General features: G+C 41.2%; 2 protein-coding genes and 1 pseudogene across 10 annotated transcripts in view; all 3 read right to left on the minus strand.

The window, feature by feature from the left end:
- ZNF684 (zinc finger protein 684) overlaps positions 1–25277 on the minus strand; it is a 30046-nt gene extending 4769 nt beyond the window's left edge. For 2 of the 7 annotated variants that reach the window (XM_024990220.2, XM_024990217.2), the window contains exons 1-2: positions 4170–5026; positions 3125–3161 (exon numbers count right to left, since the gene is read on the minus strand). Coding sequence is in view for 4 of the 7 variants with exons in the window: in XM_024990217.2 (XP_024845985.1) it covers positions 3125–3139 (15 nt within the window). In the remaining 3 variants the exon portion in view is untranslated. The other 5 variants (XM_010803675.4, XM_059885186.1, XM_005204807.5 and 2 more) reach the window with 5 other exon arrangements.
- LOC107132342 (large ribosomal subunit protein eL33-like) lies at positions 9953–10827 on the minus strand (annotated as a pseudogene).
- Positions 13413–25277, minus strand: EXO5 (exonuclease 5). Of its 3 annotated transcripts, none has more exons than XM_059884773.1 (3): positions 25186–25277; positions 24256–24313; positions 13413–15370 (listed from the first exon to the last, which is right to left on the minus strand). In XM_059884773.1, exon 3 carries the CDS (start codon positions 15343–15345, stop codon positions 14233–14235), a length of 1113 nt encoding a protein of 370 aa, XP_059740756.1. In that variant the 5' UTR covers positions 15346–15370; positions 24256–24313; positions 25186–25277; the 3' UTR covers positions 13413–14232.
- Positions 25278–25713: the final 436 nt, after the last annotated feature.

Here is a 25713-nt window from a genome sequence, read left to right on the forward strand (position 1 = left end):
CTGGACTGCAGCCTACCAGGCTCCTCCGTCCACGGGATTTTCCAGGCAAGAGTACTGGAGTGGGGTGCCATTGCCTTCTCCAAGGGAACATATGTCCACACAAAAATCATACACACATGTCCATGGCAGAATTATTCATAGCAGGCAAAAGTGGTAACAATATGGGTATTGAGCAAGTAATAAATGAATAAACAAAATGAGGTATATCCACATGATCCAATATTATTCAGAACTAAAAAGGACTCTATGACATAGATGATCCCTGAAAATATTGTGCTAGGTAAAAGAAGCCAGTCACAAGAGATCACATATTGTACAGTTCAATTTGTATGAAATTTTCAGAATAGGCAAATCCATAAAAACATAAAGTAATTCAGGGCTGGGGGAAGGAAGGAATGGGGAGTAGCTGTTAATGGGTATCGGGTTTCTTTTGAGGATATGAAAATGTTCTTAGATTAGTGATGACAGTTTCAGAATTGAGCTAATACACTAATTTTAAGGTGGTCAACTTATAATAAGTGAATTAAGTCTTAATAAAATTATTTTAAAATACTGCTTATATGTTCTTCACTCATTCACTCACATAATATTTAATGAGGACATACCAAGTATAGTACCGCTGCTGCTGCTGCTAAGTTGCTTCAGTCGTGTCCGACTCTGTGTGACCCCATAGACGGCAGCCCACCAGGCTCCGCCGTCCTTGGGATTCTCCAGGCAAGAACACTGGAGTGGGTTGCCATTTCCTTCTCCAGTGCATGGAAGTGAAAAGTGGAAGTGAAAAGTGAAAGTGAAGTCGCTCAGTCGTGTCCGACTCTGTGCAACCCCATGGACTGCAGCCCACCAGGCTCCTCCATCCATGGGATTCTCCAGGCAAGAGTACTGGAGTGGGGTGCCATTGCCTTCTCCGAGTACAGTACTGTTTTTCTTAGTACTAGTGATACAAAAAAGAAAAAAATTATTACTGCCCTCAGTAATCTTACAGCCTATTAAACACTACAAAATAAATGTATAAAGGTAATTAGATGTTAAATAGGCTATAAAGTTAACAGGCTAGACTTATATAAGCATAATAAAATAGAAAAACACAGATTTTTATATGATAAAATATATCCTCTTAACCATGAATCAAAATCATTTTTAATTTAAACTGAAATTAAAAAGGCACATAGCAACATTTCTATCACAAAGAGATAGTTAAGACCATATAAGGAAGCAAACTAAAACCTACAAGCTTTTTTTTAATGCCACAGAAATATTTTTATTTAGAAGAAATATAATTTTGTAAATGAAATGTAACTGGAAAACAGTTATGCCTATTTGTTTTACTTCAACTACAAGGGCAGAGTTGAGCAGTTGTCAGGGAAGCCATATAGCCTTAAAGCCTAAAATATTTATTGTTTGTCCCTTTAATGGGAAGAGTATTATAAATTCTTTAAACTGTTATGTTAAAACCATGAAATATATTATTGACAAGTATAAAAAGAGGATATGAGGGGAAAAGTTCCCAATTTATGAAAACAATCTTAGTAAGCTAAGAATCCTTAACTTGATTAAAAATAAAAAACCAAAGAACAACTATCTACTGGAATATAAGACACTGGAAGAATTCCCATTAAAACTGGACCAGAAAAGACTCTGGCTAGCAATTATATTCAAAATTATAGTAGTAGAAATCCTGTCCATTGCAATAAGACGAAAAAAAAAACCAATGGAGATATGCAAATAAGGGACAAAACTCCATTTGAAGAGTATATGATGGTCTATCTAGAAAATCTAAGACTAAACTAAAAAACTCTTAGACTTAGTAAGAGTTCTGTAAGTTGAATAAGGTCAAACAGACAAATCTATACTTTCCTATGCACCAGAATAGCCAGTTAGAAAATATTATGAAAAAAATATTCATCCCATTCTCAATAGCAACTTAAACCATGTGTAAGAATAAACATGATAAGAAATGTATAAGAATTTACATACATAAAAACCTATACAACTATAATGAAGGACCAAAATAAAAATGCAAATAAAATGAAGAACTCATTATTGAAAAGTTATGAATTCTCTCCAAATTTATCTAAAAGTATAATGCAATCACAATAATGATACCTAATCTATCCCCTGGGTCGAGAAGATCCCCTGGAGGAGGGCATGGCAACTCACTCCAGTATTCTTGCCTGGAGAACCCCCACAGACTGGCAGGCTACAGTCCATGGGGTCGCAAAGAATCAGACACAAATGAGCGACTAAGCACAGCATAGCACAGCACACATGGACTTGCAAACGGAGTTCTTGGCACTATGTTCCCTGCTTATTCTAGGGAACACTCTTAAGGTCATTGGAAATGGGATGTTATATTTATCACAGAATTGTTATTGGCAATACTGTTGCTAACATAACCTCTTTGAAACATTATTGTAATATTTTCTTTGGAATTGTAATATTTTCTTTGGACAACTGTGCTAGGAAAGATTTTACTTATCAGGGGAATTGTTCGGCTTTATGATCCTGGACAAAGCCAATACTGTGGTTGGCTACCCATTTTCTATGATCACCAGTGGGTACACATATGAGGCTCTGCTGCTGCTGCTGCTAAGTCGCTTCAGTCGGGTCCGACTCCGTGTGACCCCATAGATGGCAGCCCACCAGGCTCCCCCATCCCTGGGATTCTCCAGGCAAGAACACTGGAGTGGGTTGCCATTTCCTTCTCCAATGCAGGGAAGTGAAAATGAAAGTGAAGTTGCTCAGTCGTGTCCGACTCTTAGCGACCCCATGGACTGCAGCTTGCCAGGCTCCTCCGTCCATGGGATTTTCCAGGCAAGAGTACTGGAGTGGGGTGCCATTGCCTTCTCCGATATGAGGCTCTACCTAAATGCTGAAAAACCTTATAACCTGGATATCAATTTATCAATTTTCTGAATTTCCTATTGGACCTGATCTATTCAGTCTACATTCTCCCTAACTATATATAATCTCCTTTTTATATGGATTTTTAAAAAAGAGCTTTGGACCTCCTGCTTTCTGAGATGGTGCACACTCTGTCTACGGACTGTGCATCTCTCTAAATAAATCCACTTCTTACCCATCAAAAAAAGAGACAGATTTTAATAACAATAAATGGACGCCTTACCTTGAAGTTGATCATTTCTGCCTCTCTGCACAGAGATCTATGAAAGTAGAAATGGGGAAGAGAATAAAGACATGAAATACCAGGACTGCAATGGAGAACCCTGCTCTACGGGAACAGAAGCACATACAGTGCAGTCTGAGAAAAGGCCACCCTGTGAGAGAATGATGTTTCCAGCAAGTCAGAAATGTCCACATTTTATAAGCAATGATCTTATATTAGTAGGCTGTACATTTCTATCCTACTGACCTAATAGCAAATCATTAACCTTAACCAGTGGCAGGTTTTTTTCTCCCAGAAATTCATTCTAAGTAGATAATAATGAATGAGTTAAAGTGATAACTAAAAGCCTCATCTCTCAAGCTCAGTTATCTTTGGAAGTCATTCCTTCCTGTGATTCTCTGGCCTCTGTTCTGTAGGTGGATTGGGTAAGAGATCTCAAATTAGGTTTTATGAAGAGGCTGGATGCAGGTAAAGTGGGGGAGGGATTTTTTTTTTAAGCTGAAGTCTTAAACTGAGACTCTAAATCTCAATCTCTCTCTCTCAATCTCACCATCTCCTACAGGCCCAACCTGGGCTTTTTGAAATTCCAACCAGGACTGCTCGAGCCCTAGAAAGGCTAAAATGTGCAAGAGGCACTCTCAGCTTTATTTACAATCATCACTGGAAAATCTGCAGATTCACCAAGGGTTCTTTTTTTAAAAAAACTTTATTTTGTATTGGGGTATAGCCGATTAATAATATTGTGGGAGTTTCTGGTGAACAGCAAAGTGACTCAGCCATACACATACCATGAGTTGTTTTTTTTTTTTTTTTTTTAATGACAAACCAAAATTTACTTAGCATATATAAAAATATTTCAAAAGAAAAATAAATCCAATGATTTGTTTTGCAGGTTCTTTTCAACTCGCAAAAAGGATGAAATTTGAAGGAAATTCATCTGGAGTTTAACTCTCAGATCATCTATACTAAACTGCCTGAGTCCAGGCAAGTTAAACTCACCTTTCTGCTTCAGTTAACTCATATACAAAATAGAGATAATACTTACTTCAGATGATTGTTGTGAGTGTTGACTAAAAAAATATAGTCACAATCTGAAAGTAGAGAATTATTTTATTTGGTGGGAATGTTAGCCTGGGAGACCGCATCTCAGTAACTCTGGGAAAACTGCTCCAAGGAGGCAGGAGAGGAAGTCAGGCTATACACAAGTTTGCAACAAAGGAAGCAGGCAGGCTGAACCTCAAATATCAGTATCCCATTCTTTGTATGGGAAGATGCAAGCCTCTGGGCTCACTGAATTCATTCCTTTCATATTCACCTCAGCTATCTGGGGCTAATCCTGTTTCCCTGTTCACCTTACTTCTGGCATTCTCCCAGCTCCAAAGCAATCACCGTGGGGCGGGGGGCGGGCAGCAGCTTCTGCTGGTTCGCAGTTTTAGCAGCCCTCATTCACATTTGGAAGCCACGTATCACTGATAGCTGTGACATTTCTTGTTTATTAATATGGCAGGAGGTATTTTCATTTCACATGAAAATACCCTAAAGCATGCACCTAAGTTTCTCTAAAAATGTTTTCTTCCTAGATCCCTGAAAATGGTTTACTATTTCCTTTTGTAGGCTTTAGTAGGGCCAAAGGTGCTTTTGTCATCAGGAAAGATGCAGTTTAAAGCACAAGAGCAGGAATGCAAACTGAACTTGCTCAAGCCGCAACTGGGATCTAGGAACCCACGGAGTGGCAGTTGGACCCTTCCCTAGCTTTCTCTGAACTACTCCAGAATCGGACAGGACCCACACACCCAAACTGGAAGTCACCGCATGTGAGGGTTTTCACGTTTTATTTTCGTTGGGTAAGCCAATAAAGCGGTCCCTTTCTTCCTGCCCTTTCCTTGTGTCCCCCAAGTTCTGTAGAGTCATACTTGCCAGCTTTGCACCGCCACACTCCCAGCTCCGGCTCTAAGCTGGAGATCAGGTTACGGAGATCTCCCAGATCCGGGAGATACCCCAACTTTCACTTCATGCAGTACTGGTTCAAAAATTACAGAATACCGGCTACCACCCCACTGCGCGTGTCCGGAAATAACTCTTCGCCCAGAGTTCCCAGGCTCCCGCGGGGTGCAGGCTATTCATCCAATACTACATTTCCCATAAAGCCTATGGAGCTTATTTCTGGAATGCGTCGGTTCTGCCTCCTTAGAGGGAGACTCCAGATCTGGTATTTCTGGGGCTGCTTGAAGAGACATGCTCACTTATAAAAGGGAGATGTAGATACCATTTTTGTTTAAAAGCTATAGACCTCAGAATTTTTAAATACTGGAAAATCTAAGTCAGCAGTTTGCTAAGAGAATAATTTGCCTTTACTCAGTTCAGTCTTTTCTAGTAAAACAGTAGCTTAGGTCAGAAACATGAAGAGGACCCAACAAAGAAGACTGAGACGGAATAATCCCGAGGCAGATGGAAAAGGAGGAAGGTTTGGATCTGCAAAATCAAGGGAAGAGAACGTTTCAAGGAGGAGGGAGTGATCCATTGCATTAACTGCTGCTGATAGGTTAGGTAGGATGAGAAGTAATAATTGACCATTGGATCGAGCAATTCGGGGATGGCTGAAACTTGCCCTTTTGGTGTACTGATGGAAGTTTGATGAAGTCTGACAAGAATTAGGAGTGGGATGAAACAATGGGAGAAGGCAAGTACTTATAGACATACTCCTTCAATTTTTTAAAGATGAATAGGAAAGTAAAACTGTCCATTGCAGATGGATTTGGGGTTCAGAAATTTTTTTTAAGATGGAAGAAATTACAGTGTTTGTACCCTATTTAAAATGATACAATGGAGAGGGGGAAATCAACAATACAGGAGAGACAGGACAGTTGCAAGAGCAAAGTCCTTGAGGAAAGAAGGGATAGAATCCAGCACACAATTGGGAGGATCAGTTCTAAGCAAGAGCCTGGGCAATTTATTCATTGAAATAACCGGAGAAGCAGAATCAATAGGTACAGATTTGGTGGGGGGAGAATGAGGATATCCTCCCTGAGTGTTTGTATTTTATAAGTGAAATTGAAAGCTCAGAGTGATGTTAGGGAGAAGGTATTTGAGATATGAGGAAAGAAAAGATAAGAAATTCTGCATTAGACTGATTCTAATTTTTTTTCATATTTCAACATATGTGAAATTGCTGTCTCACAAATGATGACATGCCATAGTTTAATTGGTAGACTTTTTCTTTCCTAGTAATATGTAAAATAATGATGTATCTTATAATCAGTGGCATCTGAGATTCTAATGTTAGTTATTTAGGAATGTGGGGAAGTGAATGGATTCAGAAAATGAAGTACTATTACACAGCACCATTAAGATCTCACTTGATGCTCACCATTAAGATCTCACTTGATGCTAGTAAGCTCTTGACTTTACTGGCGTTTTCAATGTCATAAACACATATTTTTATATCTTATTTTTAAAAAAATCATTTCTTGACTTTAGCTCACAAGCAATTGTGCCATTTCCTAGCTTTCTTTTTTTTTAAGGTTTTGACTGTGTCCTGCAGCTTTGGTAGTTCTGTGACCAAGGATCAAACCCATGCCCCCTGCAGTTAAAGAGCACTGTCTTTTTTTTTTTTTTTTTGGCCTAACTTTTAATTTGGAAACACTCAAACTCACAGAAAACTTGCAAGCAGAGTACAAAGAACCATTTGTTTAGGACCGCAACAACCTAAAAAAGGAAGTTCAGTTCAGTCCCTCAGTCGTGTCAGACTCTTTGTGACCCCATGGACTGCAGCATGCCAGGCTTCCCTGTCCATCACCAACTCCCAGAGCTTGCCTAGCATCAGGGTCTTTTTCAATGAGTCAGTTCTTCACATCAGGTGGCCAAAGTATTGGAGCTTCAGCTTTAGCCTCAGTCCTTCCAATGAATATTCAGGACTGATTTCCTTTAGGATTGACTGCTTTGATTTCCTTGCAGTCCAAGGGACTCTCAAGAGTCTTCTCCAACACCACAGTTCAAAAGCATCAACTCTTCAGTGCTCAGCTTTCTTTATAATCCAACTCTCACATCCATATGTTACTGGAAAAATCATAGCCTTGACTATACGGACCTTTGTAGGCAAAGTAATGTCTCTGCTTTTTAATATGCTCTCTAGGTTGGTCATAGCATTTCTTCCAAGGAGCAAGCGTCTTTTAATTTCATGGCTGCAGTCATCATCTGCCGTGATTTTGGAGCCCAAGAAAATAAAGTCTGTCAGTGTTTCCATTGTTCCCCATCTATTTGCCATGAAGTGATGGGACTGGATGCCATGATCTTAGTTTTCTGCCATGTTGAGTTCTAAGCCAGCTTTTTCACTCTCCTCTTTCACTTTCATCAAGAGGCTCTTCTTCAGTTCTTTGCTTTCTGCCATAAGGGTAGTGTCATCTGCATATCTGAGGTTATTGATATTTCTCCCGGCAATCTTGATTCCAGCTTGTGCTTCATCCAGCCCAGCATTTCGCATGATGTACTCTGCATATAAGTTAAATAAGCAGGGTGACAATATACGGCCTTGACATATTCCCTTCCCAATTTGGAACCAGTCTATTGTTCCATGTCCAGTTCTAGCTGTTGCTTCTTGACCTGCATACAGATTTCTCAGGAAGCAGGTCAGGTGGCCTGGTATTCCCATCTCTTTCAGAATTTCCCATAGTTTGTTGTGATCCACACAGTCAAAGGCTTTGGCATAGTCAATAAAGCAGAAGTAGATGTTCTTTCTGGAATCCTTTTGCTTTTTCAATGATCCAACGGATGAAACCAGGAAAATAAACAAATATACCTCCTGCCCCCAACTGGAATCAACCAGACAGCACTGTCCCCCAACACGAGGGGTCCCATGATGCCCCCTCATCCTACCTAAGGATGCTTAGCTGGCACTGGCTGGGCCCAGGCCTGCCTCTCAGAGGTGGTTGACCAACATCTCCAATGGCTTGGGTCACTTTGTGGAAGCAAAGTCTTAATCACTGGGCCACCAAGGAAATACCCCTGGCTTTCTTTCCAAGGAAGATTTCCCTAAAGAGTTGCTTCTTGGTTCTGCCTACATTTTCTCACCTCCAGTTCTCTCTTAAATCCACTCTAACTGGCTTCTTGACCATAACCACACTCCTAAAACTGCTCTTGTCCATTTACCAAGGAAATTCCACTTGAAAAACTAAATGGGTTTTCTTTGTCCTCATCATATTTGACTTCAACAGCATTTAAGATAAATGACATATTTCCTTATTTTGTTTTTTACAACATCTCACGAAAGATAATTTCTCCCACCTCACTAATACTGTTTCTCTATTTTCTTTATTGAATAATCTTCCTCTACCTCCAAATGTTGGAATACTTGGCCTTGGGTCTTTTCTTTTTGAAGTTTTCCTCAAATGGTCTCATTCAGCCCCACAATTTTAAATACCATTTATTTGATGACAAATTTCTTTGATTTAACTGACACATCTGTATCTCCACCCCTCATCTCTCCCCTGAATTTCTGAGCCCTAATTCCTTATGCCTACTTGAAATCTCCCCTTAAAAGCTACCTTCAACTTCACATGTTCAAATCAACCTATTAATCCTGTCCCCACCCACACTCCCACTATAACACTTCTCCTAGTTCAATAAATGTATCATTCACCTGGTTACTTGAGCAAAAATTTAGGAGCCATCCTTCATTTCTCTTATTCCTGTTTCCTTTCTTTGATTTATTTGTATTTGGCTTTCATCCCCAGTTCTGAATCAGAGCTCCTAAAACTCTTGGAATTTCCTAAGATATGAGAATGAGCATGTCTTTTGTTATGTTAATGAGGTGACTTTTGGACAGCACCTAAGGATGAGGGCTGACTGTCCGGAAAACCAAACCACATGATTAGAGGGTTAGAACTTTCAGTCCCACATCTCCTAACCTATGGGGAAGGGAGAGAGGTTGGAGATTGAATCAATTGCCAATGGCCAATGATTTAATCAGTCACGGCTATGTAATGAAGACTCCATAAAACCCCAAAAGGGGACTTCCCTGGTGGTCCAGTGGTTAAGAATCCACCTGCCAATGCAGGGGACACAGGTTCAGTCCCTGATCCGGAAGATTCAACATACTGCAGGCAACTAATCTGTGTGCCACAACAACTGAGACCATGCACCCCAGAGACCATGTCCTGCAACAAGAGGAGCCACCACAATGAGAAGCCCACACAATAACTAGAGAGTAACCCCTGCTCACAACCAGGTTGGTGAACACGTGAAGGTATGGGGAGAGCCATGTACCCATAGAGGGCATGGAAGATCTGCACCCTTTACTGATACCTTACGTTATGCATCTCTCCATATGGCAATTCTTGAGTTATATCCTTTAATAATAAACTGGTAGTCTAGTAAGTAAAATGTTTCTCTGAGTTCTGTGAGCCATTTGAGTAAATTAATCAAGTCCAAGGAAGAGGTTGTTGAAACCTCCAACCTATAGCCAGCAGGTCAGAAAGACAAATAGGCAACCTGGACTTGTATCACCGAGCAGGGAAACTTCCCTCCCATTTTCTGGGTGTTTGTCTAGACTTCAGTGTCATTTCTAAATATTTGGGAGAATTCAGCAGTAAATCATCTGGGCCTACAGCTTTCTTTGTGGGGAGGTTTTAAACTACAAAATCAACCTCTTTGTTGGATATAGGGCTATTATTTAGGTTGCAAATTTCTTCAGAGAGCTTTGGTAGTTTGTATCTTTCAAGGAATTTTTCTATCATCTAAGCTGTCAAATGTATTGGCATAAAGTTGTTCTTACTATCCCCCCCCTTTTTTTTTTTTAACAAATCCACACTTTTTATTTACTTTTCAGTAAGTTTAAATTCTCAAAGGGTACAGCATCACATGATGCTGTGTTCAATGTCTTCAGCAGGAAGGTTGCTTTGGAATTTGGCAGGAACCATGCCACTGTTTCCATGAGCTTGAGTTATCTTTCCCCAGATTACTAAGGTTTTCTGCCAGGAAATACTGTGTTGTTCTTTGCTTTGTACACAGAAACACATCTCTTGCCTAGACAGAATTCAGTTTCATCCCGAGCATATACACTTTCAATTTTCAGGAGAGCTGCATGCTCCCTCTGGTTCTGTAGACCCCACTTATAGCCAGAAAAAATGGCCTTGGACCACAGCCTTCCAGACATATTTGTCAATTTAGAAGTCCTGTTCCTAGCAGGCCTCCACAGGATCCAAGATGGCTGCATAATAATCCCTTATTTTCTTTTAATATCCATAATATTTGTAGTGCTGTCACCTCATTCCTGATATTGGTCATGTGTCTTCCCTCTCCCCTCTCCCACCCTAATTGCTCTGGCTAGAACTTGTCAGTTTTATTGATCTCAGAATCAGTTTTTGGTTTCATTGATTTTTCTCTATTATCTGTTTTCTATTTTATTAATGTCAGCTATGTTGCTCATTTCATTTTTATGGTTTCTTTGAATTTGATTTTCTCTCCTTTTTTTAGTTAATGGGGACACTGAGGTCAGTAATTTGAGATCTTTCTTCTTTTCCAATTAGTGGCATTCATTTCAGTTCAGTTCAGTTCACTCGCTCAGTCCTGTCCGACTCTTTGCGACCCCATGAATCACAGCACGCCAGGCCTCCCTGTCCATCACCAACTCCCAGAGTTCACTCAGACTCACATCCACCGAGTCAGTGATGCCATCCAGCCATCTCATCCTCTGTCATCCCCTTCTCTTCCTGCCCTCAATCCCTCCCAGCATCAGGTCTTTTCCAATGAGTCAACTCTTCACATGAGGTGGCCAAAGTACTGGAGTTTCAGCTTTAGCATCATTCCTTCCAAAGAAATCCCAGGGCTGATCTCCTTCAGAATGGACTGGTTGGATCTCCTTGCAGTCCAAGGGACTCTCAAGAGTCTTCTCCAACACCACAGTTCAAAAGCATCAATTCTTCGGCGATCAGCTTTCTTCACAGTCCAACTCTCACATCCATACATGACCACAGGAAAAACCATAGCCTTGACTAGACGGACCTTTGTTGGCAAAGTAATGTCTCTGCTTTTGAATATGCTATCTAGGTTGGTCATAACTTTCCTTCCAGGAGTAAGCGTCTTTTAATTTCATGGCTGCAGTGACCATCTGCAGTGATTTTGGAGCCCCCAAAAATAAAGTCTGACACTGTTTCCACTGTTTCCCCATCTATTTCCCATGAAGTGATGGGACCAGATGCCATGATCTTCGTTTTCTGAATGTTGAGCTTTAAGCCAACTTTTTCACTCTCCACTTTCACTTTCATCAAGAGGCTTTTGAGTTCCTCTTCACTTTCTGCATCTGCATATCTGAGGTTATTGATATTTCTCCCGGCAATCTTGATTCCAGCTTGTGCTTCTTCCAGTCCAGCGTTTCTCATGATGTACTCTGCCTATAGGCTAAATAAACAGGGTGACAATATACAGCCTTGACGTACTCCTTTTCCTATTTGGAACCAGTCTGTTGTTCCATGTCCAGTTCTAACTGTTGCTTCCTGACCTGCATACAAATTTCTCAAGAGGCAGATCAGGTGGTCTGGTATTCCCATCTCTTTCAGAATTTTCCACAGTTTACTGTGATCCACACAGTCAAAGGCTTTGGCATAGTCAATAAAGCAGAAATAGATGTTTTTCTGGAACTCTCTTGCTTTTTCCATGATCCAGCAGATGTTGGCAATTTGATCTCTGGTTCCTCTGCCTTTTCTAAAACCAGCTTGAACATCAGGAAGTTCACGGTTCACATATCAATTAGGTATCCAATTAGGCATTTAGTGTTATCAATTTCCCTGAAATATACTGCCTCCCACACATTTTTGTATATTTTCAAGTAAATATAAGTAATTTCTCTTTTTGTGATATCTTAGAAAATGAAGATCATGGCATCTGGTCCCATCACTTCATGGGAAATAGATGGGGAAACAGTGGAAACAGTGTCACACTTTATTTTGGGGGCTCCAAAATCACTGCAGATGGTCACTGCAGCCATGAAATTAAAAGATGCTTACTCCTTGGAAGAAAAGTTATGACCAACCTAGACAGCATATTGAAAAGCAGAGACATTACTTTGCCAACAAAGGTTCGTCTAGTCAAGGCTATGGTTTTTCCTGTGGTCATGTATGGATGTGAGAGTTGGACTGTGAAGAAAGCTGATCGCCGAAGAATTGATGCTTTTGAACTGTGGTGTTGGAGAAGACTCTTGAGAGTCCCTTGGACTGCAAGGAGATCCAACCAGTCCATTCTGAAGGAGATCAGCCCTGGGATTTCTTTGGAAGGAATGATGCTAAAGCTGAAACTCCAGTACTTTGGCCACCTCGTGCGAAGAGTTGACTCATTGGAAAAAACTCTGATGCTGGGAGGGATTGAGGGCAGGAGAAGAAGGGGACGACAGAGGATGAGATGGCTGGATGGCATCACTGACTCGATGGACATGAGTCTGAGTGAACTCCAGGAGTTGGTAATGGACAGGAGGCCTGGCATGCTGCGATTCATGGGGTCGCAAAGAGTCAGACACAACTGAGCGACTGAACTGAACTGAGGGTACTTTAGTGTGTAATTTAGTTTGCACATAATTTTTGATTGTTCAGATATCTGTCATCAAACTCTAACTTAATTCCATTGTGATCAGATAGCATACTTTGTATGACTTTCATCCACATAAATTTATTCAGATTTGTTTTATGGCCTAGAAATAGTCTATTTTGATAAATACTCTATGTTCACCTGAAAAAACAAGCATCTACAGAAGATTTTTTATGTCTAATCACATACACCCAACACATGTATTTGATTTATATTTAAATGTATGATTTAAATATATTTAAATATATGATTTTTGATACATCCACAAAGTATCTTGAAGAACCTTATCCAACTTCCTATTGATGGTTATTTTGAGATTCAGAATTAACAGGTATGCATGTAAGACCAATATTTACTTTCTACTTTATACATTATTATAGTGTTTGTAGTAGGAAAAGATAGGAAATAGCTTAAGTATATATAAATAGAGGTCTAGTTAGATAAACAGTATATCTTTACAATGGAACCCTTTGCAGCAACTAAAAGGAAGGAGGTGAACTATAAATACTAATATGAAACAACTCTAAAGTACATTGATAAGTAAAAGAAACAAGGTGTGTTGAAGTTGAAAAATATTGTATATCTTAAGTGAGATACCAAAAGCACTAATGAAACATTCCAACTGGTCTTCAGCAATATTTTGTTCATCAAAAGACACCATGACAGAATAAAAAGGCAAGCCACAGACTGGAAAAAGATACTCCCAATAAAGATATTCAATGAATGTTGTGTTTATTGGAGACATTATTAAAGAACAGCAGAAGTGAAGTTCAGTGGAATTAGAGCTACTGAGGCTGGGATAACAATTCTTAGCTTATTCGTGGTCCACATTCACAGATTCTGCTTATGAGGCTTAATCAGTATTCCTAGGATACTGACCTGGAATTCAATACAGCTCATTTTTCACTTCATCCAGACCTCCAGGACTTAGACCCTCCCCTTGTTCCCAAGTCAACAGAACCATCTGCATTTTTAGCTTCCACATGTGAGGATCTGACAACCTGGTGGACTGTGACACCACTGTAATATTTCCAGTTTCAGATCCATCTGAGATAAATCATTCTGCACCATGTTAGCTTTTACCATGTCAGCTCCTCCTTTGGAATACTACTTTGCTCTCATTTACTTTTAAAAGCTATTGACACAGTAGAATATTATTCAGTCTTAAAAAGGAAATTCTGGCACATGCTACAGCACCTTGTAGAAATCTTGATTGAGAAAAACATAGGGAAGAGACTTAAAAGAAATGGAAGAATCTTAAGAAAACAATGATTGTGCTCAAGCCATGATAAGCATTTGTCTTTTTGGCGACCTGTGGCAAAATTCTAGGGATAGTATAATCCCAGATCTCTCCCACTCAGCCATGAGCCAGGGTCTTGGATTTGTGAGGTTAGAGGCTGAGGAAATATGAAAAGAACCAAAATAAGAACACTGTCCAAGAAATTCAAGCTTGGTTGAAGAGACTGGGCCTCTTTAACTCTGCTGAGTACATTAGATGCAGGAAACATCCAAGTTCTTGAAGGCACATCTTCTGTTCATTTGGCCTTTTTGACTTGTGGCTCTAGCGTGGCACTGATCAACCCACCGCTCTTCTTCCACTCACAGATATCTGCATAGTTGCACATCCGGCATTTCCAGGCCTCCTCCACATCAACCCCTTGAGGCTCTCGGTGGCCCATCCAGTAGGTCATATAATGCTGTACTTTGCTTCTCACCTCCTTCTCTGCAAAGGCCACCATCTCTGTACCTAGCACAGTGGCAGTCCCTTGGTGGACATACTCAATTTTCAGGCTATCAATAAGTGGGAGGTCAGACAGTGTTAGAGACAAGAAGACCAGTTCTATGAGGTCACCCAAGGACTTCACAGAGTAGCCTCCCTGCTGGGCATGCCTCAGCACTGAAGGTCCCAGTGGCTTTTCTGGATCCAGTTTTGTGTGGTGGATTAAGCTAGCAGCAGTCACTTTCCCCTGTACCATGGCATCAAAGATATATTTGTACAGGCTGACTTGAAAATAGTCTTTTTTTTTCTGAGCATCTGAAGGGAGCACAGGGTTCCCACGGGTCTTGAGTTCAGTCAGTTCCAGTTCCCCGCTGGCTGTATAGTGCAGCTCATCAATCACACCAACAAGAAGCACACCCTCCACTTCTGCAAACACTGGAAACTCTCTGATGCGCCCTTCTGACTGCAGGGTAGGAATCATTGATAATATGTTCAGAAACTTAACTGCCCAAGCATCTTCTTTACTGGTGATGGGGATACTCACAAGATCATGAACTTCTAGTTCTCTAGCTAGATGGATGCTGGCACCAGTATCCAAAATCGCTGATTTCTCAGGTGTCAAGAAACCAGAAAACTCCTTTCCATATACCATTTGCTGTTCACACCAGTTCTGAGTAGACAGGTCAGTGACATACAAATATTTCAGATGAAATCGCTCCATAGGTGATGAGACATCCAATCTTCGTTTCCATTTTGGTGACCTTATGAGCTTGTCATCCTTCCCAGGTAATTCATAAGAAGGACCAGGCTTGCTAGCTGAAGCACTTGACTCTTGTGTATCCTCCAGGTCCAAAAGTTCTGAGTCACTCAAGTCTGAGAATCCAGAAGCCTCTTCTGACACCGTCTCCTCTTCCTCAGTCTCTGCCATGGCACAGCTCTGGATTGGGCAAAGGCTGTACACATCATATTAAAGAAATGCATTATCCAAATGGAAAATTTCTCAAAAGCACTTTTGAATTCCAATGAGAAAAAGATTCACAACTAATTATTTATATATAGTCTTTAAAGATGCTTATTAATTTATGAACAATTAATAATGCTATAGAGTTGTAGCACACATGCAGTTTACAATAAGGCTCACTGTATCATCCATATGTGAATACTTGGCAAATATTTTTTAAGTGCAAAATAGTTTTATTCCTAAATCTGGCACTAACATATTATGTGACTTTAAGCAAATCACTTTCCTCATCCTCAATTTCTCCATTTAAAAGGAGATTTAAGGTTTGTCCTTTTTCCTTCAAAGCTCTCCTGGGGCTTCCCTGGTGGCTCAGTAGTAAAGAATCTGCCTGCCAATGCAGGAGACATGGGTTTGATCCCTGGTCCAGGAAGATCCCACATCCTCAGAAGCAACTAAGCCTATGTGTCACAACTATTGAGCCTGTACTCTAGAGCCCAGGAGCTGTAACTACTGAAGCCTGCGTACCCTAGGGCCCGTGTTCCACAACAAGAGAAGTCACTGCAAAGGGAAGTCCATGCACCGTGACTAGAGGGTGGCCCCTGCCGGCTGCAACTAGAGAAAAGCCTGCACAACAAAAAGAACCAGCACAGCCAAATATAAATTTAAAAAAAAAAAAAAAAAATATATATATATATAAATCTCTACTGCCTTGGGATATTATTTCATTATTTTAAGTAAATACAGAACACTGTAAATGTTGTACAATGTCTGCCAGTTTATCATGGACTGCTTCTACAATTCCTCTAAATACAAAGTCCTTAGCTAGGAAAACAAATCTCAATACCAAAGTGTTCCATGAGGAAAATCAGCTCTACAGTGACTGTTTCAGGAACACGGTGTGGCAAAATTTAAAAACTAACTACAGATAAATGCAAATAGACCTACCCATATACAAAGTAACAGCATACAGTAGTAGAGGATATTCACAGCAACATGCAGAAATCAGTTGTTTTTCTATTTGAGACATATTAATACTTTACCTTTACTGCCTTTATAAATTCCTCCTAACATTATAGAAATTGATGTTTCTTGCTAAGTTTTATTTTCTCTCCCCACAAGAAATTAGCTTATGATGGAAAACATCTGTCAGTGAACACTCTTAAAATATTACTGTATGAGCATGCTTGCTAAATCACTTCAATCATGTCCGACTTTTTTCGACCCTATGGACTGTAGCCCACCAGGCTCCTCTGTCCATAGGATCCTCCAGGCAAGAATACTGGAGTGGGTTGCCAAGCTCTCCAGCAGGGGATCTCCCTGACCCAGGAACTGAAACCAGTTTGTTATATCTCCTGCATTAGCAGGTGGATTCTTTACCACTAGCACCACCTGGGAAGCCAACAAATATTACTGGATTTTGCTACAAATAATAGTGGATATTGGGAATTCCCTAGCGGTCCAGTGGATTGGGCTCCATGCTTCTACTGCAGGGGGCACAGGTTCTGTTCCTGGTTGGAGAACTAAGATCCCACATGCTGCACTGCACAGCCAAATGTGCTAGACACTGAACCAAGTGCTTCACATTTAACATCTCACTACTTTACTACAGGACAAGTACTCCCTCTCTTTACAACAAGCAATTTCTCAAACGCAGGAGATAGAAAGAATAGAACAATGAACACAATCTAGTTAGCAACTGTTGATATGTTGCTGTATTTGCTTCTTTCAGGTGCTTTTTGTTTTCAGTTTAACTATTTTAATATAAATTACAGGCAGCATAATGCTTCAAATATAAATGCTTCAGCATACATTTCCAAAGAAGACTTTTACATTAACTACAATATTATCACACCTAATAAAATAATTCCCTAATACTCTAGTCCATATTCAAATTTCCCCAAGTGCCCTAAAAACATCTTGACATTGTCCAGATTCCAGGCCTGCCCACAGCATAGTAAGTCAGGCAGCACTTTAGATAAGAAAGGGAGTGGGTTTTGGAATTCTTGAGCCCCTGGAGGTCTGGCCAACTGCTCAGGGTATAATGAAATTCTGTGACTCAAGATAAACAGTATTGTGAAAAGAGTAAAGTAAAACCAGAACTGCATTCGTTCTTGAAAACTGATAATATATCTGTTTGCGGCCTGGATTTTTAAGTGGGACCTCCCAAAACTGCAGTTTGAAGTCTCACCTGTGGAGTGGATGCCCTACCTGGGATCTTCTCCCACCTGGGACTCCAGGCTGCTATATAAGGAGGGACTTTGCAGTGCTGTTTATATCTGGATGTTGGCCAGCCCAACTTGGTGATGTATGTCCTGTTACTTTTCTCTATTGTTTCTTTTGTTTGTTTGTTTGTTTCTTTTCTTTTAATGGCTGTATATTGAAATTAAGTCAGATAATCTCCTATAAAAAATTGAATTGTGAGTAACACGTGGTTTCTTTTGTTAATGAATCCTTCAAACCTGAAATGAAAGTAAAACTTAAAGCAAAATATAAACTGGCACTGCAAGCAGGATTCATGAAGCAAAATGCCACAAGAGATTAAGATTAATGAAGTTTTTAATTCCTGGATGGGAAGATTTGCCTTATTGCTCATTAGCTACTGAATGGGGCGTATCCACCGGATTGCGTGAGAACTGAGACCCCAAAATAAGCATGCCAAAACTTTAGAATTTATTGAATGTTTGCAGCTCATGCCAATTGAGAAAGGATAAGAATGTACTGCCCTGGGTCAGACAGGCTGGATCTACCTCTCTGCCTATTGTAAGGTACATGAAGCCAAATTAAAACTGGCTGAAGAGAAGTCAAAACTGGAGAGAGAATTATGCAATTCGCAAGGACAATTGTCCATGTTACAATGTCAAAGATTTATTTTAGCTGATCAAGTCCATTTTCCAGTTGGTAGCCGAAAAAGTCACTATAAAGGTTGCAGAAACTATGAGCCATGCTGTGTAGGGTCACCCAAGATGGACTGGTCACAGAGAGTTCTGACAAAACATGATCCACTGGAGAAGGGAAGGCAAACCAGGTCAGTATTCTCGCCTTGAGAATCCCATGGACAGTATGAAAAGGCACAAAAATATGACACTGAAAGATGAACTCCCCAGGTCGGTAGATGCCCAATATGCTACTGGAGATCAGTGGAGAAATAACTCCAGAAAGAATGAAGAGACAGAGCCAAAGCAAAAACAACACCCAGCTGTGGATGTGACTGGTGATAGAAGTAAAGTCTGATGCTGTAAAGAACAATATTTTATAGGAACCTGGAATGTCAGGTCCATGAATCAAGGTAAATTGGAAGTGGTCAAACAGGAGATGGCAAGAGTGAACATCAACATTTTAGGAATCAGTAAACTAAAATGGACTGGAATGGGCAAATTTAATTCAGATGACCATTATATCTACTACTGTGGACAAGAATCCCTTAGAAGATATGGAGTAGCCTTCATAGTCAACAGAAGAGTCCGAAATGCAGTACTTGGGTGCAATCTCAAAAATGGCAGAATGATCTGTGTTCATTTCCAAGGCAAACCATTCAATATCATGGTAATCCAAGTCTATGCTCCAACCACTAATGCCAAAGAAACTGAAGTTGAATGGTTTCTATGAAGACCTATAAGACCATCTAGAACTAAAACAAAAAAAGATGTCCTTTTTATCATAGGGGACTGGAATGCAAAAGTAGGAAGTCAGGAGATACCTGGAATAACAGGCAAGTTTGGCCTTGGAGTAAAAAATGAAGCAGGGCAAAGGCTAAAAGAGTTTTACCAAGAGAACACACTGGTCATACCAAAAACCCTCTTCAACAACACAAGAGAAGACTCTACACATGGACATCACCAGATGGTTAATACCGAAATCAGATTGATTACATTCTTTACAGCTGAAGATGGAGAAGCTCTATAAAGTCAATAAAAACAAGACTGGGAGCTGACTGTGGCTCAGATCATGAACTCCTTATTGCCAAATTCAGACTTAAATTGAACAAAGTAGGGAAAACCACTAGACTATTTAGGTATGACCTAAATCAAACTCCTTATGATTATAAGCGGAAGTGACAAATAGATTCAAGGGATTAGATCTGATAGATAGAGTGCCTAAAGAACTGTTGATGGAGGTTTGTGACATTGTACACAAGGCAGTGATCAAGACCATCACCAAGAAAAAGAAATGCAAAAAGGCAAAATGGTTGTCTGAGGAGGCCTTACAAATAGCTGAGAGAAGAAGAGAAGCAAAAGGCAAAGGAGAAAAGGAAAAATATACCCATTTGAATGCAGAGTTCCAAAGAATAGCAAGGTGAGATAAGAAAGCCTTTCTCAATGATCAATGCAAAGAAATAGAGGAAAACAATAGAATGGGAAAGACTAGAGAGCTCTCAAGAAAATCAGAAATACCAAGGGAACATTTCATGCAAAGACGGGCACAATAAAGGACAGAAATGGTATGGACCTAAACAGAAGCAGAAGATATTAAGAAGAGATGGCAAGAATACACAGAAGAACTGTACAAAAAAGATCTTCATGACCCAGATGACCACGATGGTGTGATTACTCACCTAGAGTCAGACATCCTGGAATGCAAAGTCAAGTGGCCTTAGGAAGCATCACTACAAACAAAGCTAGTGGAGGTGATAGAATTCCAGTTGAGCTATTTCAAATCCTAAAAGATGATGCTGTGAAAGTGCTGCACTCAATATGCCAACAAATTTGGAAAACTCAGCAGTGGCCACAGGACTGGAAAAGGTCAGTTTTCATTCCAATCCCAAAGAAAGGCAATGCTAAAGAATGTTCAAACTACTGTACAAATGCACTCATCTCACACGCTAGCAAAGTAATGCTCAAAATTCTCTAAGCTAAGCTTCAATAGTACATGAACTGATAACTTACAGATGTTTAAGCTGGATTTAGAAAAGGCAGCGGAACCAGAGATCAAATTGCCAACATCCGCTGGATCATCAAAAAAGCAAGAGAGTTCCAGAAAAAAAACATCCACTTCTGCTTCATTGACTATGCCAAAGCCTTTGACTGTGTGGATCACAACAAACTGTGGAAAATTCTTCAAGAGATGAGAATACCAGACCACCTTACCTGCCTCCTGAGAAATCTGTATGCAGGTCAAGAAGCAACAGTTAGAACTGGACATGGAACAAGAGACTGGCTCCAAATTGGGAAAGGAGTATGTCAAGGCTGTATATTGCCACTCTGCTTATTTAACCTATAAGCAGAGTACATTATGCAAAATGCTGGGCTGGATGAAGCACAAGCTGGAATCAAGATTGACAGGAAATATCAACAACCTCAGATATGAAGATGATACCATCGTAGTGGCAGAAAGTGAAGAGGAACTAAAGAGCCTCTTGATGAAAGTGAAAGAAGAGAGTGAAAAAGGTGGCTTAAAACTTAACATTAAAAAAATTAAGATTATGGAATCCAGTCCCATTATTTCATGGCAAATAGATGGGGAAACTGGAAACACTGACAGATTTTATTTTTTAGGGCTCCAAAGTCACTACAGATGGTGACTGCAGCCATGTAATTAAAAGACACTTGCTCCTTAGAAGAAAAGCTATAACCAACCTGCTGCTACTGCTGCTAAGTCGATTCAGTTGTGTCTGACTCTGTGCGACCCCATAGACGGCAGCCCACCAGGCTCTGCTGTCCCTGGGATTCTCCAGGCAAGAACACTGGAGTGGGTTGCCATTTCCTTCTCCATTATGTGAAAGTGAAAAGTGAAAGTGAAGTTCCTCAGTCTCGTCCGACTCATAGTGACCCCATGGACTGCAGCCCACCAGGCTCCTCCATCCATGGGATTTTCCAGGCAAGAGTACTGGAGTGGCTTGCCATTGCCTTCTCCGATGACCAACCTAGACGGCATATTAAGAAGCAGAGACGTTACTTTGCCTACAAAGGTCCATATAGTCAAAGCTACGGTTTTTCCAGTAGTCATGTATGGATATGAGAGTTGGACCACAAATAAAGCTGAGCGCCGAAGAATTGATGCTTTTGAACTGTGGTGTTGGAGAAAACTCTTGAAAGTCCCTTGGACTACAAGGAGATCAAAGCAGTCAATCCTAAAGGAAATCAGTCCTGAATATTAATTGGAAGGACTGAGGCTGAAGCTGAAACTCCAATATTTTGGCCACCTGATGTGAAGAACTGACTCATTGGAAAAGACCCTGACTATGGGAAAGATTGAAGACAGGAGTAGAAGGGGACAACAGAGGATGAGATGGTTGGATGGCATCACTGACTTGATGGACATGAGTTTGAGCAAGCTTTGGGAGTTGGAGATGGACAGGGAAGCCTGGCGTGCTGCCAGTCTATGGGGTCACAAGAGTCTGACACAACTGAGAGACTGAACAACAACATGCTCTTTCAATCTAAACAACCCTGAGGCTGACAGGGAAATTAAAATGGAGAAAGTCTTGTTCAGGCTTCAGGAGCAGGAGGGCAGGCCCCTGACCTGGCTTCTGACCTGCATGGACACTGCCCAGATTCAGTGCCTACCCACAAGCATAGTAAGTCAGGCAGCACTTTAGATAAGAAAGGGAGTAGGTCTTAGAATTCTTGAGCCCCTGGAGGTCTGGCCAACAGCTCAGGGTATAATGAAATCCTATGACTCACAAGGTAAAACAAACAGCATTGTAAAAAAAATTAAAGTAAAACCAGAGCTGCATTTTTGCACACAAATATGCGGGAATCCCTGAAACTGCAATGTGAAGTCTCACGGGTGGAGTGGAGGCACTGCCTGGGACCTTTTCCTAATTGGGACTTCAGCTTGCTATTATCGAGGAACTTCCCAGCACTGTTTAAATTTGGATATTGACCAGCCCAATTTGGTGATGTATGTGCTGTTACTTTTCTGTATTGTTTCTATTTCTTTTCTTTAATGATAGTATATTGAAATTAAGTCAAATAATTTTCTATTAAAAAAACCTGAAATTGTGTATAATGAGTTATTTCTTTTGTGAGTAAACCCTTCAAACCTGAAACGAAAATAAGACTTCCGGCAAAACAAACCCTTCATAGGAAAAAAAAAAAGTATGATCAGTCCACTAGTATTTGACTTTGGGTGCCCAGGAAAATAACTTGACATAGAATTTAAGCCGATTGAGGTTATAAGCCAAATTTCCTCCTTGCTACTCTAATGAACAATAAAAGAGATGCATTCACCAACTCCCATGGTAAAAGTTTAACATTTGGTACCTTGAAAATGGTACAAATATTAGTTGTCATTGTACTTAACTAACTTTTAAATAGTCTGCTGCTGCTAAGTCGCTTCAGTCGTGTCCAACTCTGTGCGACCCCATAGACGGCGGCCCACCAGGCTCCCCCGTTCCTGGGATTCTCCAGGCAAGAACACTGGAGTGGGTTGCCATTTCCTTCTCCAATGCATGAAAGTGAAAAGTGAAAGTGAAGTCGCTCAGTTGTGTCCGACTCTTCACAAACCCATGGTCTGCAGCCTACCAGGCTCCTCCGTCCATGGGATTTTCCAGGCAAGAGTACTGGAGTGAGGTGCCATTGCCTTCTCCATTAAATAGTCTAAATTCCCCCAAAGAAAGAAGACACAGATAACTGGAAGAAAAGTTATTTGCAATAAACAAAGGCAATACAATGCTCAGACTTCTGGATATATCCTATTAAGTTATTGCTTTATAGGATACTTCAACAGTAATAAAACACAGGAGCACATTTGCACAAGTGTCTTGAACTACAAGTGGGTCTTAGATAATGATAGTTTCAAAATGAGTAATGTTATTTGGACAGTTAAGTCCCTGAAAGTGGGAGAGAATCTTTACCCTTCATCAAAAAACAAAAGTTAAAAGGCATGACAGTGCACGGTATCCCAAATTGCAGTCTGCATCTTTTTGACAGGAGACGATTTTACATGGTACATAGATCAACACCTTCAGATACATCTTACTACTACTACTACTAAGTCACTTCAGTCGTGTCCAACTCTGTGCGACCCCATAGACGGCAGCCCACCAGGCTCCCCCGTCCCTGGGATTCTCCAGGCGAGAACTCTGGAGTGGGTTGCCATTTCCTTCTCCAATGCATGAAAGTGAAAAGTGAAAGTGAAGTCACTTAGTCGTGTCCGACTCTATCGACCCCATGGACTTCAGCCTACCAGGCTCCTCCGTCCATGGGATTTTCCAGGCAAGAGTACTGGAGTGGGGTGCCATTGTCTTCTCCGCAGATACATCTTAGAATAAATATAAAGCCTTTAAAGCATCTATCAAATGCATAATTTCATATGCAGTGTTTCTCAGTGCAAGTTTGTTTTTTAAAATAAAAGTTAAAAATTAAAAATATGAGAATAACAATAATACAGGTAGTACACAGGTATGGCATAAATAGGTGGTAAGTGAATAAGATGTTTGGGAAACACCAGCATAGTGTCAAGAGTCTGGAGGTCCTACAGCTCTGGATTCTGAATCTGACTAGGTCAATAGTATTTAGTAGTAGGCTACGTCCCTTCTGAGTACTCTTGGGCAAGTTTTTCATTTTACTGAGGCTACTGACACATCTTTAAAATTAGAGTACTTCTTCCAACACCAGCTTCTTTGGTGGTTTAGCTGGTAAAGAATCTACCTGCAATGAAGGAGACTTGGGTTCGATCCCTTGGGAAGATTTCTTGGAGAAGGGAATGGCTACCCACTCCAGTATTCTTGCCTGGATAATTCCAAGGACAGAAGGGCCTGGTGGGCTACAGTCCATGGGGTCACAGAGTTGGATATAATTGAGTGACTAACACTTTGCAACAGTACTCAGCTGCCCAGATGATAGTGTGATGACACACTAGGAAGACATGAGGTAGTGTATCTATTCCCTCTGTCGAATTAAAATAAATTTTAGGAGAGAAAAAACTTCTACTCACCTGGGACTTGGCTGATCTTCCTCCTCACAGGGAAAGGCAGAATGCTGAACTGACAAGTCTGGGGAAGAGAAAGGAACTCTGAAAGACCAGGTCTGAAATTGGAGAATTCAGATTAGCAACCGCCAGACTTGCTGTGGTAAAAGAGCAACTTTTGGTCTTTTCTCACCCGACCAGTCTCTCACACTGTGGTGTTTCCTCCTCTCTGATCCTCACTGCACAGACTGTTGCCCACCCAGATCCTAGGTAATGCTTGCCTCTCTTTATGGGCAAATTCTCCGTAACTTCTTCGTTTTGCCCACACCCTGGATGCAGACACTCGATCCAATCCCTGCTTCCAGCAAGTAAAAGTGTCAACAATAGCGAAGATCTCCCTGCAACTCCAAGGTCAATTTCCTCTTCCAGCCCCAATCTGGGCTCAGAAGCTCAGAAAGAGATCTCAGATGCAGAGGCTTTTCCTCCCTGACGGATTCCTGATGCCTCCGGAACTGCCACTGGCTTTACCACCAATATTCTGACATGGTCGGTACAAGCCCGGACTTGCGGGTCCCAGAAACTTCTGCTTTCAGCGGGGACCTTCCCACCATCCCCAAACCACTGTCTCCCCGGGAGTCTCAAGCATGCCCAAAAGTTTACTGAGCACTCCCTACAAGGTGCTAGAGGAGCGGCGAGAAGGGGATCGCCGGCTTCGGGAAGGGGTCCCAGCCGACAGCAGGGTCTTCCAAAGTGAGAAGGTCCTCAACCCACAGGAACAGACGAGATAAACCGCTACTCCGGAGCCGTTCCCACCCGGAGAAAGCGACAGGGGGACGTCATAACCGCGGATACAGATCCCAGGGTTCCAAAACGCAACCCCTCAGCCCGCCACCCGCATTCGCCGGCCTTCTTCTAACCCTCCTAACCTTGGATACGCCTCCGAACCCAGGACTTCACCTGCTCCTCTGGAGCTTCGCAACCGCTCCCGGACTCTTTTCCTTTAGGCTCAAGTACTAGTCAGGTCCTCTTTCTTGAAAGGACGGCTTCTCAGGAAAGCCGCCCGGAGACCACGCCCACAACGCCCAGCCCCTGCCCAAGGACCGCCCCCTCCCAGAGGCCTCTGCGGCGCCGCTTAGTCTTAACCGGCTTGCGACTCAGACTGGCAAGCGGCTCGCTGCGAATCGGAGTGGGGTCCTGGTGCGGTTATGCGTTAGCGCTGAGCCTGCGCTTTGCCACCTTGGATTCTGTATATTGTTCTTTGCATCTCGCACCAGCTTCCCCACCCGAGAGAAAAGCCACAAACTCACTTTTCAAAGATGCTGGCACTCGTCTCATCAATGTATTTCTTTTTTCTATTTGCTTACTTTTTAGCTAACCCTTTTGTTAGGAAATGTAACACAATTATATTCTGAACTAGAAAGGTAAGTATAATAATCACTGAACAGACATGTCATCATGGAGAGCAAAAATAGAAAAGTGTCGGGC

This window comes from Bos taurus, chromosome 3, assembly GCF_002263795.3.
Source record: "Bos taurus isolate L1 Dominette 01449 registration number 42190680 breed Hereford chromosome 3, ARS-UCD2.0, whole genome shotgun sequence".
In the NCBI taxonomy this organism is placed as follows: domain Eukaryota; kingdom Metazoa; phylum Chordata; class Mammalia; order Artiodactyla; family Bovidae; genus Bos; species Bos taurus.